The sequence below is a fragment of the Priapulus caudatus genome, unplaced genomic scaffold (genome assembly GCF_000485595.1).
Source record: "Priapulus caudatus unplaced genomic scaffold, Priapulus_caudatus-5.0.1 Scaffold1691, whole genome shotgun sequence".
In the NCBI taxonomy this organism is placed as follows: domain Eukaryota; kingdom Metazoa; phylum Priapulida; class Priapulimorpha; order Priapulimorphida; family Priapulidae; genus Priapulus; species Priapulus caudatus.
Genome location: NW_014578752.1, coordinates 14,044 through 27,821, shown reverse-complemented (window position 1 = coordinate 27,821; position 13,778 = coordinate 14,044). Strand labels below are relative to the sequence as shown.

Sequence of the window (13,778 nt, the reverse complement as noted above, 5' to 3'; positions counted from 1 at the left end):
CTGGTATCGCTCATGTATCTGGTTTGCCGCCCACATCGCGTACTTGATGTTATCTCGCTTCCGCTGCACCGTGCTCTTGGGCGCTGACGCTATGTTGCTAGCTGACTGAAACACGCGGTGAAAGAAAGCCATGTGAAATAGAATGAAAATAGAGATATAACCAAAACAAAGAAAGCAATGTAAGATATGTAGGGTTATTTATTTTATTTTTTATTTATTTATTTATTTATTTATTTAGGCAATTATCCATCATATACAATACATAGCATACTTTTACAATAAAATTCTGAATTCATAAAATTGGATAACTACCAAGAATATATACACAAAAAGCATGACTAGCACACTTATTTACATTGTGGTCCTTGTTTTGCTATGCCTTGAATCTAACAATTACACTACTATCAGCACTAACTAAGGATGAGAGGCAAAGGAGGGCTGGATTATTAATATTGTCAAGGATGTGCAGAGGGAGATGTAAAAGAAGGCAGGATGAATGCAAGAGATGTGGGGTGGGAGACAGGGGTGGGCAGGATGACTGTAAAATATATGCAGAGGGAGATGTAAAGAAAGGCAGGATGAATGCAAGATGTGGGGTGAGAGGTAAAGGAGGGCAGGATGACTGTAAAATATATGCAGAGGGAGATGCAAAGAAAGGACCAAGGTTGGATGAATGTAAGAGATCTGCAGAGAGAGGCAAGGAGTGAGGTGACGTGAGATTAGTGAGGCAAGTGCTACAGGTTGCACAGAGATTTAGAGGGGGTGGGTGGAAGTAGTGTGAGGTAGCAGGGGTATATATATATATATCAGGGGTTAATAATGACAAATGTAACATTATTAACCCCTTTGTTGGTTTGTCATTCACCGGTTTGTCATTATTAACCCCTGATATATATATATGCTAAAAAAGTGACAGGGCAATGTGAGGGTGGGAATCGCGTGTGGAACAAAATCGAAAAAACCCGAATGCATATTAGCTACCGCTCACCAGGAGAACGGCACATGAGGCAACCACCACGGAGAGATTAGAGAACGAGGACAGGATGAGAGAACTTGTAGAGGGACGTGGGGCGAGGAGAAGGTTGCAGGGTTTCTTCTGAGGGAAAATTAGACAAAGGAGGTAATGGCCAGTTTGGGAAAAAAACGCGCATGATGGATTCAAATACAGGATATACTTATAGGTATATAGATACAGGATATACATATTAGTAAATATAGGAACATTTTCACAACGGCGATGTTAAATTTGACAACGGCGGTGCGCGACTTTGCCTCCTATGTATAAGAAACCCTGGGTGGCCAGAATGGGTGTCCCTTACTGTTGTCAATCGGTTGTAATTTCGTAATCAATCATTGGTTGGACCCAAGTAACCGATGATCGGTTACTCGGGGTGTTGAATGCCTGCGTGCGTAACGTCGTGTGCATGTACGTGTGTGCATGTATGTGCTTGTTTAGCCTTGTTTACTGTTTGTTTTGCACTGTTTACTAATGTGTGTATAATACATGTATGTTAATAAAGGATAACTTGTATAGTAGTGATGATATCTCTGATTCTCATCACTTTTTCAAATTTTTTTTTTTTTTTTTCCGATGAAATTGATTATGGATTTTGATAACCAAGCGCTTGGCTCGAGCCACTGTTCAACCGATGATCGAGTATAATCGATGATCGTGACATCATTAGTGTCCCTACTACTCACCAGGAACAGACCATACATGGCGCGCACATTGTTACAGTTGAGCGCGACGGCCTGTGAGTAGTGAGCGCGCGCCAGCTCCATGTTGTCTATTGTTCCCTGTGTGTAGCGGATCTGCAATAACACACGCAAGCTGAGAAATGTCCAACACACCATGAGAATTAATGAATACATGACTGAAGGGAGATCGAATCCATCTTGTGTCTAATGCAAGCGATGTGAGAGGTGAGAGGCAAAGGAAAAAACAACACATGGCATGGACAGTGAAGATAAATCGGATAAAAAAAAATTTTCACCAAACTTTTTCAGAATTTTACGAGTAATTAACGAATGTCTGGTTTGAACAACACATTTAAAAACAGATCGGCAAACAACCAAAATGGCAACAGTAAACAACAAACCCCTGGACCCATCGTTGCTTTTTCAAATCCCAGCGGATTTTAAAGTAGCGAGTTTGTCAACCGTGTGAAATACCTAATTTGCAAGTAATTAACGAGTGTCTGGGTGCATGGCATCATTTGCATATAGCAAACGAGCATGCAGCAGCAGCAGTCACTTATGACTGAATTTATCTACATCGTGTATAAATTTTCCCAGTTTACTCAAGAAATGATCAAGTTATTAAAGCAACGAATTTGTCAACCGCGTGAAATTTATAATCTGTGAGTAATTAACGACTGTCTGTAAGAGAGCGTCGGGCGACACACATAGGCGACTCACGTCCGCATATCGCTGGTGGTAGAGGTGGTTGTGAGGGTTAGATAACAGCACTTCCTCCATGCAGTACGAAGCCTTGGCGTAGTCGTTCTCCGATATGTAGAGATCACACAGTTCCATCCACGCCTCGTAGTCCGACATGAACCTACACGTTGTTCACGAAGATGAACACGTGATGTTGAACATGATATACATGAAAATATTATATATGAAGCTACACATTGTTCGTAACATTGAGCACAGATGTTAAACATGCTATACATTAAGTTAGATGTTGTTCATGATGATGAACATGTGATGCTGAACATATTATACATAAACCTACATGTTGTTCATGATGATGAACCCATGATGCTGAACGTATTATACATAAACCTACATGTTGTTCACAAAGATGAACATGCTATACATTAAATTAGATGCTGTTCATGATGATGAACATGTGATGATGCTAAACATATACATGAACCTACATGTTGTTCATGATGATGACCACATGATGTTGAACATATTATATATGTCCCTACATGTTGTTCACGACGATGAACATGTGATGTTAACCATATTATACATGTTCCTACATGTTGTTCACGACGACGAACATGTGATGTTGAACATATTATACATGAACGCATACATGACAGACAGACAGACAGGCGGACAGACATACATACAGATAGACGAACAGACATACTCACTGCTTTAGATAGGCGTTAAGCTCAACGATGGCGTCGCTGGTCTTTCCGGCGGCGTGCAGGATGGAGATGCGACGCTTACGCACCGACGAGCTACTCTCATCCTGGTGCTGCAGTGAGTCATAGATACGTATCGCTCGCTCATAGCTGTTAAAACACACAATAGAGATGGTGAGAGAGAGGGAGAGATGGAGGAAGGGAGGGAGGGAGGAAGGAAGGGAAGGAGAGCTGCTCTCATCCTGGTGCTGCAGCGAGTCATAGATACGTATCGCTCGCTCGTAGCTGTTAAAACACACAATAGAGATGGTGAGAGAGAGAGGGAAGGAGGAAGGAAGGGAGGGAGGAGGAAGGGAGAGCTGCTCTCATCCTGGTGCTGCAGTGAGTCATAGATACGTATCGCTCGCTCATAGCTGTTAAAACACACAATAGAGATGGTAAGAGAGAGAGAGAGAGAGGGAGGAAGGGAGAGAGGAGGAAGGGAGAGCTGCTCTCATCCTGGTGCTGCAGCGAGTCAAATAACTATCCTCTTGCTCATAGTTTAAAACACACAAATAGGATGGGAGAGAGAGAGGAAGAGGTTAGAGAACAAGAAAAAAGAGAGAAGATAGAGAGAAAAAGATAGACGAGAGAGAAAGATAGAGAGAGCAAGCGGTAATAGAGGGAGGAGAGAGAGAGAGAGAGAAAAGAGAGAGAGAGGTGAGAGAGAGAGAGACGTGAAATAGAGATTGAGAGAGGAGAGTGGAGGGAGGGAAGAAAGAGGAATGAGGAATGAGTCGAGAGAACCTTAGGATGTACTGCTGGCTGATCGCCTTACGCTCTCTGAGCGATCGTGTTGCATGCTGCGTAGTTTTCTTCACCTGCGGCTAATGTGCGGGAACTCGATTGACGCCAGTGTAACAGATAAAACATTTCTGAAACATAATAAAAACATTACAATAAATTAAATACATTACTGGCTAGAAATGAAGCATTACTTTTGCCGGCGTCTAACATGTCATATCTGAGTGCCTAAGGTTTCTAACTAGTGAAGATACATGAGAAAGCAATGTAAATCAGAAGTGTATGACTAGTCCGCCGAAGTTTTCCGGCGGAAGTCGGGAGAGAAAGCGGAAAACTTAGTCTTCGAAAAAAGATAAAAATTAACGGCGACTTAGGAGCCTAGGCACTACACTGGCGATTTTCTTAACGCATGCCGCGTTGCGATATCGATAAATACGGTGCCGTGGTCCGCGCGGGTGCCGCGGTGCGGGCGGCGTCTATGCTTTTTCTAGCTTTGGTGAGAAATTTTAGAATGGGAAATTTAGAAAGCAGCAAAAAAGCAGAAGATTTGAGATATTTGTAAAGGCAGAAAAAGCCGAATTGAACAATTATAACGCAGGAAAACTGAGGCAACTAAGGTAGACCGCACGTGTGAAGATTCGGCGTACGCTGACACTATTCCTGTCTCGAACACTCGAGTGCGCCAAGCAAACTTGCTCGTAGCACCAACCGACTCTGAAAACGAATGAGACGCGACACGGCAGGCTTCCTAAACGCGTGTTTTCTTTTTTCCCTGAATTGCGATGAATCATCTACATAGCATCGCGGTTGTTTCCCTGCATTGACACGAGCGAGGGGCCGCCGGCTTTTCAACATCAAATGACTCAGCGCGCTGCACACGATGGAGATTATTCCAAAAACACCGCTCGCGTGACGAAAATCAATGTCGTACATCAAATAATAACTACACTTTATTGACAGCGTTCAAAATTAGTTCAACCCGGGACCATAATTGACAGGATTCACGGATTTGTATTACTCAAGTAATTAACACCCGAAGATTGAGAGTGAGTTAAGGCCTAACATAAAGACTTTGCCACGGGCCAACTACATACGAAATTTATTCGAACCAATTGAAGCATATATAAAATCACGAGCACCACTGCAAGAACTAATATATATATTAGCAATATACATATATATTTCTATAGTCTATTCTCACTCTCTTGCTATCTCTCTCTTTCCCTCCTCTCATATAATATATATAATATATATTATAGTATATATATATTATATATATATATATTACTAGTATATGATTGCTACCCTGCCGTAAGGGCTCGAATCACATGACGAGAAAGGGCCAAGGCCAATTTTTTTTGAGGGGCATGTGAGAAATCGCCTTGAATTTTCTCTAATAAATGACAGACACAGAAGGCCCAATTAATAAAGGCACCAAGGCAACTCTCCAATATTTGAGAAGGCACAAAGGCACTTTGTAAAATACAGGAAAATGCCATAAACAAATTAGTACATCAAACATCGTCTGTGCCTTTTAATGTACAAAACTAATATGCCCCATTGTAACTATACACACCGTATACACGCGACCCTTGTACTCCCCTCTGCTAATGGAAGTAACAGTAAGCAAGAAATTTTACATGCCCGCTATCAGGAGCGCACATAATTCTCGATGCTGTATTATTTCCTTCCTGCGCATCTATCGTTTTAGCTCATCATTGCAAACTACAGCATGGCACTGCTGCACGTGTTATTTTTGACTCAACTAAAAACGTCAAACTAGGCAGATAGATAAAGGTACCGACGCACAATTAACAAAAAGGCAAAGGCAGGTACTGCCGTCGGGTCGGTTGGTGGATTTCAAGGGGCAAGTACGGCGACTTGATAGGGGCACCGACGTGCAATTTTCCCGTCGGTGCCGTCAGTTTAATTCGATCCCTGATATGCTACAAGTTGCACAGACTTACTTTCATTTCCTAACTTGTTCATTTTTGAAGTTAAACATTCTTCGTATATTTCCACGACCTCTTCACTTCTTCTGTCATTGTCATCGCGAAATTTTCGAAGCATTCCCTTCCCATCTGAAATCGATAGAAGTAACATCAGCTGTAACATTAGCAGTAGCAAATATATAACACTACTGACTGATCATATATGTCAATGCTAGTTAGAGTAATTATGTATAATGATAACACTGGTAAACTGAGCATATAATAAAAATGTGAGAACCTTTAAGATTAGTTTACTTAATTAATTTTGAATTGATATATTGCTATGATTAAAGCCATTGATTGGTCAGGCGCTTGCATTTAGAAGAGGATGGATGGTTGGCCTCCATTCAAAGTACACTCAGTGAGTTATGCTGTAGACTGTACTGTAGTGTGATGCAAGTACAGTAGTCAGTACTACTCTACTGAACATTAAATGAGTGCAGATGTTTTAAACAAGAAAAAGAACAATAAAATGAATAACAATTAAGTGGACACGCATAGGCGATGCAGCCATTCCCTAACTAAAACTATTTCCGAAAAGAAGTTACAATGCAAGAAACGGTGTGGACTATAGTATAGCTCGTAGGGTCATATCCCCCTAACCTCTGTTTGACCTGGCTCGTTTAGCTATTTCTGACCAACCCTAACTCCTATAATTTTATATTTTTTGTTTTAATATACTATTATATAATATAGTATATTATATATATACATATATATTATACTATATATTTGTCAAAAATACGCAACGAGGCCAGGTCAATACAGAGGTCAGGGCATGCAAAAAAGTACACGGAAGCGGCGACGGATTTCGCTCACCGCTCACGGCTTTCAAAGCGCTCGTACAACAAATCGAGAAGCGATAAATTTTGGAGCGTACGAGAAAAGAATCGCTACCCGGTGCCGCCGCAGCGCGTTACGACCCCGTTCCCTCAACATATAGACAGCTAGATATCCACAAACATCATTAGAGCTGCATGAACCCCTCAACGCATGATTCCACAGCAACGAACAAATACTTCGTGGACAGTCAGAGAATGCAATTGTGTTGTGTTAATAACCGCGTAACAATAAGTTTATTATCGGCAGGGTTATTGTGGAAGTTAGCGGGCATCGACCAGTGACACTCTGTACACGCACTTAATCAACAGCTTGTTTCTGAATTCGTCACGTAAGAAAAGTGGATTGTTTTTATTCAGGTAAGATATTTAGAAGAACCATAATGTTAAAACTGTAATACTCATTGAAGATTTCTAGGCACTTGTAACTTTGTGGATGGCGCAGCAATTGATAGATCTAGTGCATGGGGTACCGTGTGACTGGGGAAGAGAAAAACCGAAAAAGTAAAATCCTACCAGCGAAGCTTCCCCGCGACATTCCTAAGAGATTGTGAACGATTATTTATGAACATACCTCTAATAAGTTACATCTCAAGATTAATGAAGACACTATATGTCTTCAATTAACTCGCTTTGGTTACAGCTATCTTTTTAATTCCAATGTTATCTTTATATACTATTTGTACTCACTGCTAGTAAATAAGCTGACCAGCCAAATTTTTTTGTGGCAGGACAGCCAAGCCTTTCATGAAGTTGTGTGCCTGCTGTCACACTAGATTGTTCTAGCCGAATTCCGATACCTGCGGTCGCGGGCTCGACACAAACGCCGCTGCCACCGATTGCCGTCGGGGCAACCAATAATTGCGCCGCCGGGCAAGTAGCTTGAACATGCCTTCCACTGTTCGGCCAAGCAAGTTTTTTTATGAAATGGCTAGATCATAACGAATTTGAATTAAAAACAATGCGCAATGAGACAATCAGTGCAATGCATCATAGCTTTGACAACAACATCATACAGCGCAACATGTAAACCCGTGCCACCGCGTGATTTGTCACCATTAGGAAATAATTTGTTGACTCCGTCGATTTCGCCAAAGCATAATGCCTTGACTTTTGTTTGGGAACACGCTTTACGATACATTAGACACAATTTCTGGCTTCTGGAGACATTATAGAGTCATGCATAAAAAATTATGAAAATTTAACAATATCATGGCTATGGAAAAAGTAGAGCTCCTGGGCCAAGCTTAAAAATAGCTCGCCGTAACAAAATTACATGAGCTTTTTTTCATACAAAAACAAAAAGAGGCTTCGGTAAAAAAAAAGTATTTTTTAGCTGGTGCAGGGGGACATAGACCTTCCAGTCCGCTATACGTATAGTATCGTACCTATCGTAATCGATAGAGCGCCTAGGCAGTGGTGAAATTGCCCGTCAGCCCACTTCATAATCAAGGTGTTGGCTAGTGGTCCGTGGATGCTTGAGAGGTCCTTATGTCCACTCAGGGTACTGCAAGAACATACGCTGGTACAGATCTAATGATGCCAAACCGACCTCGCCTTGCTCCACTAATCGAGTCTAGGAATCGCCTACCCTACCTGCCGTAACGCCTTAAATCTATAATACAGTAAGACGTGCGATATTGCGTCCGAGCAGTGCGAGCAACCTGTTCGTTGGCGCTGATTCGCTGCGCATCGTTGCCGCGCAGTTAAGCTCGCATGATCGTTCATGGTTGTATTACTAAATGTAATGTAATGCTAGTCTAGGGAGTGCCGCACTCACTCCCTAACCCTAACCATAATCCTAATCGCTAACAGCTAACATAAACCGACATCGGTTCGGCTTATATAGCGCGAGTGATTAACGCTGAAATCACTATCTATGGTGTATAAACACTATACCGCAACTGCATGTAGCAAGGGCGTCACAGCCGACTGACGGCTAACGGGCCCCCAGCCTAAAGGCAAAAAATCATACATCCTAAAGGTAAATGAGCATTGTAGCGTCCTAGATTAAAAATTGTCTGGGGGGGACCAGACCCTGCCCTTCACAGCTTCCTACGCTCACGGCACAATCGCCGTGCGGCTGTGGCAGCTAAGTAAACAAGCGCATGCGCCAAACGTGCTGCCACGAATAGCGCAGTACACGACGAGGTGTCTCCGATCTCGGACAAATATTCCAACGTCGAACCAGTAACCCTACCATATACAAATATGGCGCAAATACCACTTAGGATCTCTGTATAGTCGTACTGGGATCTTTTAGAATTCTTGTGTAGTGCATCAACTGATGCACAGACTTTCCGTATATCAAGGAATAATGCAAAAACCCTAACCCTAACCTTAGCTCATAAAGTAAAACCTTACCTCCTTAGGTATCCACGAGTGTGTTTGGGTTAGGGTTAGGGTTTTTGCATCATTTCGCTTGATATAACGAAATTCTGTGCATCAGGTTGATGATAACACAGAAATATCTGTGCATGCACTGTCGTGATACTAAGGCTAAAGTAAGGTGCCTAAGTGGATTTGCCACCTCCAATAGTTACCAATACAGGTAGTTCCGGCAGTAGCCTGGGGGACATAGACCCTATGAGCGTCAGTGATGGCATACGGCACTGAATAACCGTGATCAGTTAACAAATATAATCATCATTACCTAAGAATTAAAGTAATGATTTTTATCTTAGAACTATACCTTCAAACCCAACATCTCTCCAAGTTCCCGAAATACTTCTGGACGCTGACATTTTGTAACTCGTGAGAAATCGCGAGAGCCACCAGATGACAGCACAGTCAACGCACGCAAAATTTTAGCGACATTTTTGTGCAAATTCAAAGAATCATAACTCATTGGCAAACAAGTCACAGCATGACAAAATAGCCGTTATATGAGGGTTGCCCACAATTGTGTAAATTACTTAATTGTCTCTTATACAAATTGTGTGTTGTTTTGATTGATTTGTTTTCATTTGAAGTTGAAACTAAAAATTCTACTCGTCACACACGCACTCACACTGCAACACACACACATGTAGGCCTATTATTATATTATTAATTTATACTGTTATAATGAATATTAGAAATACATCACATCAGTTAAAAATTGGGTCGAAAATGTGGTGGGTCCAAATTACCAAAGTGGGTCGAAATTACTAAAAGTATGTCTGAATTGTTGGGTCCAAATTACTAGCTTCGCACACAGTCACAATCTATGCACATTTTTGTTGCACCTACTCGCAGCTAGGGCCTGCATACCTCTCATATCCCATTGGTTGATACAAATCACGTGCCTGAAACTCCTGGTTTATGGTGCATTGTGACCCTAACCCTAACCCTAACTGAGTAACTCTAACTCTAGGCTAATACAATAACCCTAACCCTAACCCTAATTGAAATTTAATATAAAAAATAAAATACAAATTAATTGTTGTAAGCATTATTTGTTGTTATTAAATTGTTGTAAATAAATCATGTAAATATTTGCGTTAATTGGCAAAACATAGTTAAATAGACAAAGATAGAAAAATACAGAAAACAGGAAAATAATTAAAAAACAGGTGGGATTCGATCCAAAGACCTTTCAGTCGTGACGCCCGCGCTGTAAGCGTTCGACTATTCAGGCTCATTGGGTTTATGTATTATGGATGTGCTATGAATATGACAACACTGTGACGTCATTGAGGCACGTGATTTGTATCAACCAATGAGATTTGGGAGGTATGCAGGCCCTAGCGGCGAGTGTTGCACCAAGTCCGCATTATTATAGGAAGGGTGGCTCTGCTATTGCAAATTAAATAAAATCCTGCAATTATTCCAGCATTAATTGTTTCAAACTTACCTATTAACCCTTTCAACATAAATTTTTGCTCCAAACAGTGACTGAGTCTGAAACGGAAGACGTGAAGCAAATAAATAGTTAAAATACGTTTCCCCCCACATTTGCGAAACTGGTGGTATTACGATTTGCTGGGTCCCGAACTAGGAGCGTGACACGCCACGTGATTCTTTCTAACATACAGGACTTCTGACAGACATCTAGACATGTGACACGGATTATTTAAAGGAAGCTATTCGTTACCTTTAGTACAAAATAAAATGGAGGACATGGTTAGGGTTACCCGAGTTAAGTGTACTAGTACTAGAATAATGTAACCCAACACCAGGGTGCGAAATTAACAGGGGTCCGGAGTAGAATACTCCCTGATTTACTGTCGGACTCCCTGATTTGACATCTGCAGGAGTCAGTGTTTCTCCCTGAAAATTCTGCCATACTAACTAGTTCATTCCAGAGCACGGCCTCATCCGTATTTTTTCAGCAAATCTTTAATTTTGAACTTCAAACTACGGAATCCTTCATTCTGAGTGCAGGGTTCGTTAGACTGCATTGTTCAAAAGTTGATTTCTACCCCTGCAACACAGAGTAGGCCCTACTCTTTGTCAGGTTACATTATCGTATCTACCGTGTGTCCTTCCAGTGTAGCCTTGTCAGTAACACCATATCTTTGCCGATAACACTACAACCTGTATGTTACCGCCCTCGCAGAGCTAAGTAATAAGCAAGTATAGCAATAATAGTAACAGCAGAGCAATAGTACAGGTAATAATGCAATAGTAATAGTATCTGTATTAACGCACGAATCTCTTTCCTAGGTCGAACGTCGAAGAAGTCGCGTCGCGTGAATAGAGGGAGCCACTGCGCCATGGACAGACCCGCGGCGGACGCGGCGTCCGGCGTCCGATCGACAAGGACGTCGTTCTCGAGTCCGAAGGATCAGACGGCGGCGGCGGCGGCCATGACGGAGGATTCACGGCGACGGTCGGTGCGCGGCAGCCAATCACGATCGTCGTCGCCCGCGCGGCGGGAGTCGCGCGCCTCGTCGTCGGGTGAGAGCGCGAGGTCGCGCAGGGGTCAAAGGTCGTGAGGGAGAGAATCGGCCTCCTGTGGTTGTTTGCTTGATGGTTTTAGCAGGATTTTGGCAATTATTCATTGAGCGTTTTCAGCGTACTTTTTGAGGGAGGAAGGGAGAGAGGAGGAAGGGAGAGCTGCTCTCATCCTGGTGCTGCAGCGAGTCATAGATACGTATCGCTCTCTCGTAGCTGTTAAAACACACAATAGAGATGGTGAGAGAGAGAGAGGGAGGGAGGAAGGGAGGGAGAAAGGGAGGGAGGGAGGAAGGGAGGAGGAAGGGAGGGAGGGCTGCTCTCATCCTGGTGCTGCAGTGAGTCATAGATACGTATCGCTCGCTCGTAGCTGTTAAAACACACAATAGAGATGGTGAGAGAGAGAGAGAGGGAGGGAGGAAGGGAGGGAGAAAGGGAGGGAGGGAAGGAGGGAGGAGGAAGGGAGGGAGGGCTGCTCTCATCCTGGTGCTGCAGTGAGTCATAGATACGTATCGCTCTCTCATAGCTGTTAAAACACACAATAGAGATGGTAAGAGAGAGAGAGAGAGAGAGGAAGGGAGGGAGGGAGGAAGGGAGGGAGGAGGGAGGGAGGGCTGCTCTCATCCTGGTGCTGCAGTGAGTCATAGATACGTATCGCTCTCTCGTAGCTGTTAAAACACACAATAGAGATGGTAAGAGAGAGAGAGAGAGAGAGGGAGAGAGGGAGGAAGGGATCGGGAGGAAGGGAGGGAGAGCTGCTCTCATCCTGGTGCTGCAGCGAGTCATAGATACATATCGCTCTCTCATAGCTGTTAAAACACACAATAGAGATGGTGAGAGAGAGAGGAAGAGGTTGAGAGACAGAGAGAAAGAAAGAGAGAAAGAGAGAGAGAAAGATAGAGAGAGAGAAAGATAGAGAGAGCAAGCGGAATAGAGGGAGAGAGAGAGAGAGAGAGAAGAGAGAGAGAGAGGGAGAGAGAGAGAGAGAGAGTGAAATAGAGATGAGAGAGGAGGGAGGGAGGGAGAAAGAGAGGAAGAGAATGAGCGAGAGAACCCAGATGTACTGCTGCTGTACGCTTACCTTCCTAGCGATTCGTGTTGCATTGCTGCGAGTTTCTTCACTCGGCTACTGTCGGGGAACTGATGACGCAGTGCAGATAAACATTTCTGAAACATAATTAAAACAATTACAAAATCAAAACCATTACTGCTAGAAATGAACGATTACTTGCCCTCTACATGTCAATACTGAAGTGCCAAGGTTCTAACATGAAGAACATAGAAACAGATGTAAATAGAGGTGTAGACTAGTCCCCGAAGTTTTCCGCGAAGCGGGAGGAGAACGCGGAAAACTTAGTCTTGAAAAAAGATGTAAAAATTAACGGACTAGGAGCCTAGGACACACTGTGCGATTTTCTACGCTGGCCGCTTGCGATCGATAAATACGGTGCCGGGTCCGCGCGGTGTGCGCGGGTCGGGCGGGCGTCTATGCTTTTCTAAGCTTTTGGTGAAATTTAGAATGGCGAAATTTAGAAAGCAGAAAAAAGCAGAATTTGAGATTTGTAAAGCAGAAGAAAGCAGAATTTGACATTTATAAAGCAGAAAACTTGAGGCACTAGTGTAGACCACGTGTAAATGCGCGTACCTGAGCTATATCCTGTCTCGAACAGTCGAGTGCCGCCAAGCAAACCTGCTCGTAGACCAACCACTCTGAAAAACGAATGACGACGCGAAGTTTTAACGTCGTGTTTTTTTTTCCCGAATGCGATGACATCTACATACATGCGGTGTTTCCCCTACATTGACATGAACGAGGCGGGCCGCCTCGCTCAAATCTCAGCCGCCACACAGAGACTTATCCAAAAACACCACCTTGCTGATGAAAATCAATGTTCTTCCATCAATAAACTACACTTTATTGACAGCGTTCAAAATTAGTGTCGACCCGGTCTCAATAATTGACCGGATGGATTTGTATACTCAAGTAATTACAACCTGAAGATTGATGAGTTAAGCCTAACATGAAGGACTTTGCCACGGGCCAACTACATAGAAACTTTTATTCCGAACATTGAAGCATATATAAAATCACGAGACAACTGCAAGAACTAAATATATATTAGCATGTACATATATATCTATATCTATCTATCTCTCTCTCTCTCTCTCTCTCTCTCTCT

At 42.8% G+C, this 13,778-nt stretch overlaps 2 protein-coding genes and 1 long non-coding RNA gene across 3 annotated transcripts in view; 1 reads left to right on the top strand and 2 right to left on the bottom strand.

Annotated features, from left to right (window-relative positions):
• LOC106817346 (ER membrane protein complex subunit 2-like) lies at positions 1-13,308 on the bottom strand (the record flags this gene model as incomplete). The annotated part of the gene is given in 6 exon segments (XM_014822004.1): positions 1-105; positions 1,702-1,812; positions 2,419-2,560; positions 3,114-3,257; positions 12,680-12,765; positions 13,244-13,308. Coding segments are annotated over 6 exon segments (653 nt in total), but the record flags the coding sequence as incomplete, so codon positions are not given.
• LOC106817347 lies at positions 4,555-9,496 on the bottom strand. The gene is made up of 3 exons (XR_001395040.1): positions 9,413-9,496; positions 5,858-5,971; positions 4,555-4,604 (listed from the first exon to the last, which is right to left on the bottom strand). It is a non-coding gene; the product is annotated as an uncharacterized LOC106817347 (long non-coding RNA).
• Positions 13,309-13,365: 57 nt separating the features above from the next.
• The window catches only part of LOC106817344 (PHD finger protein 20-like protein 1), a 2,117-nt gene continuing 1,704 nt past the window's right edge, over positions 13,366-13,778 (top strand). The window contains exon 1 of the mRNA XM_014822002.1: positions 13,366-13,385. Coding sequence (XP_014677488.1) covers positions 13,366-13,385 — 20 coding nt within the window. The remainder of the gene's footprint in view (positions 13,386-13,778) is intronic.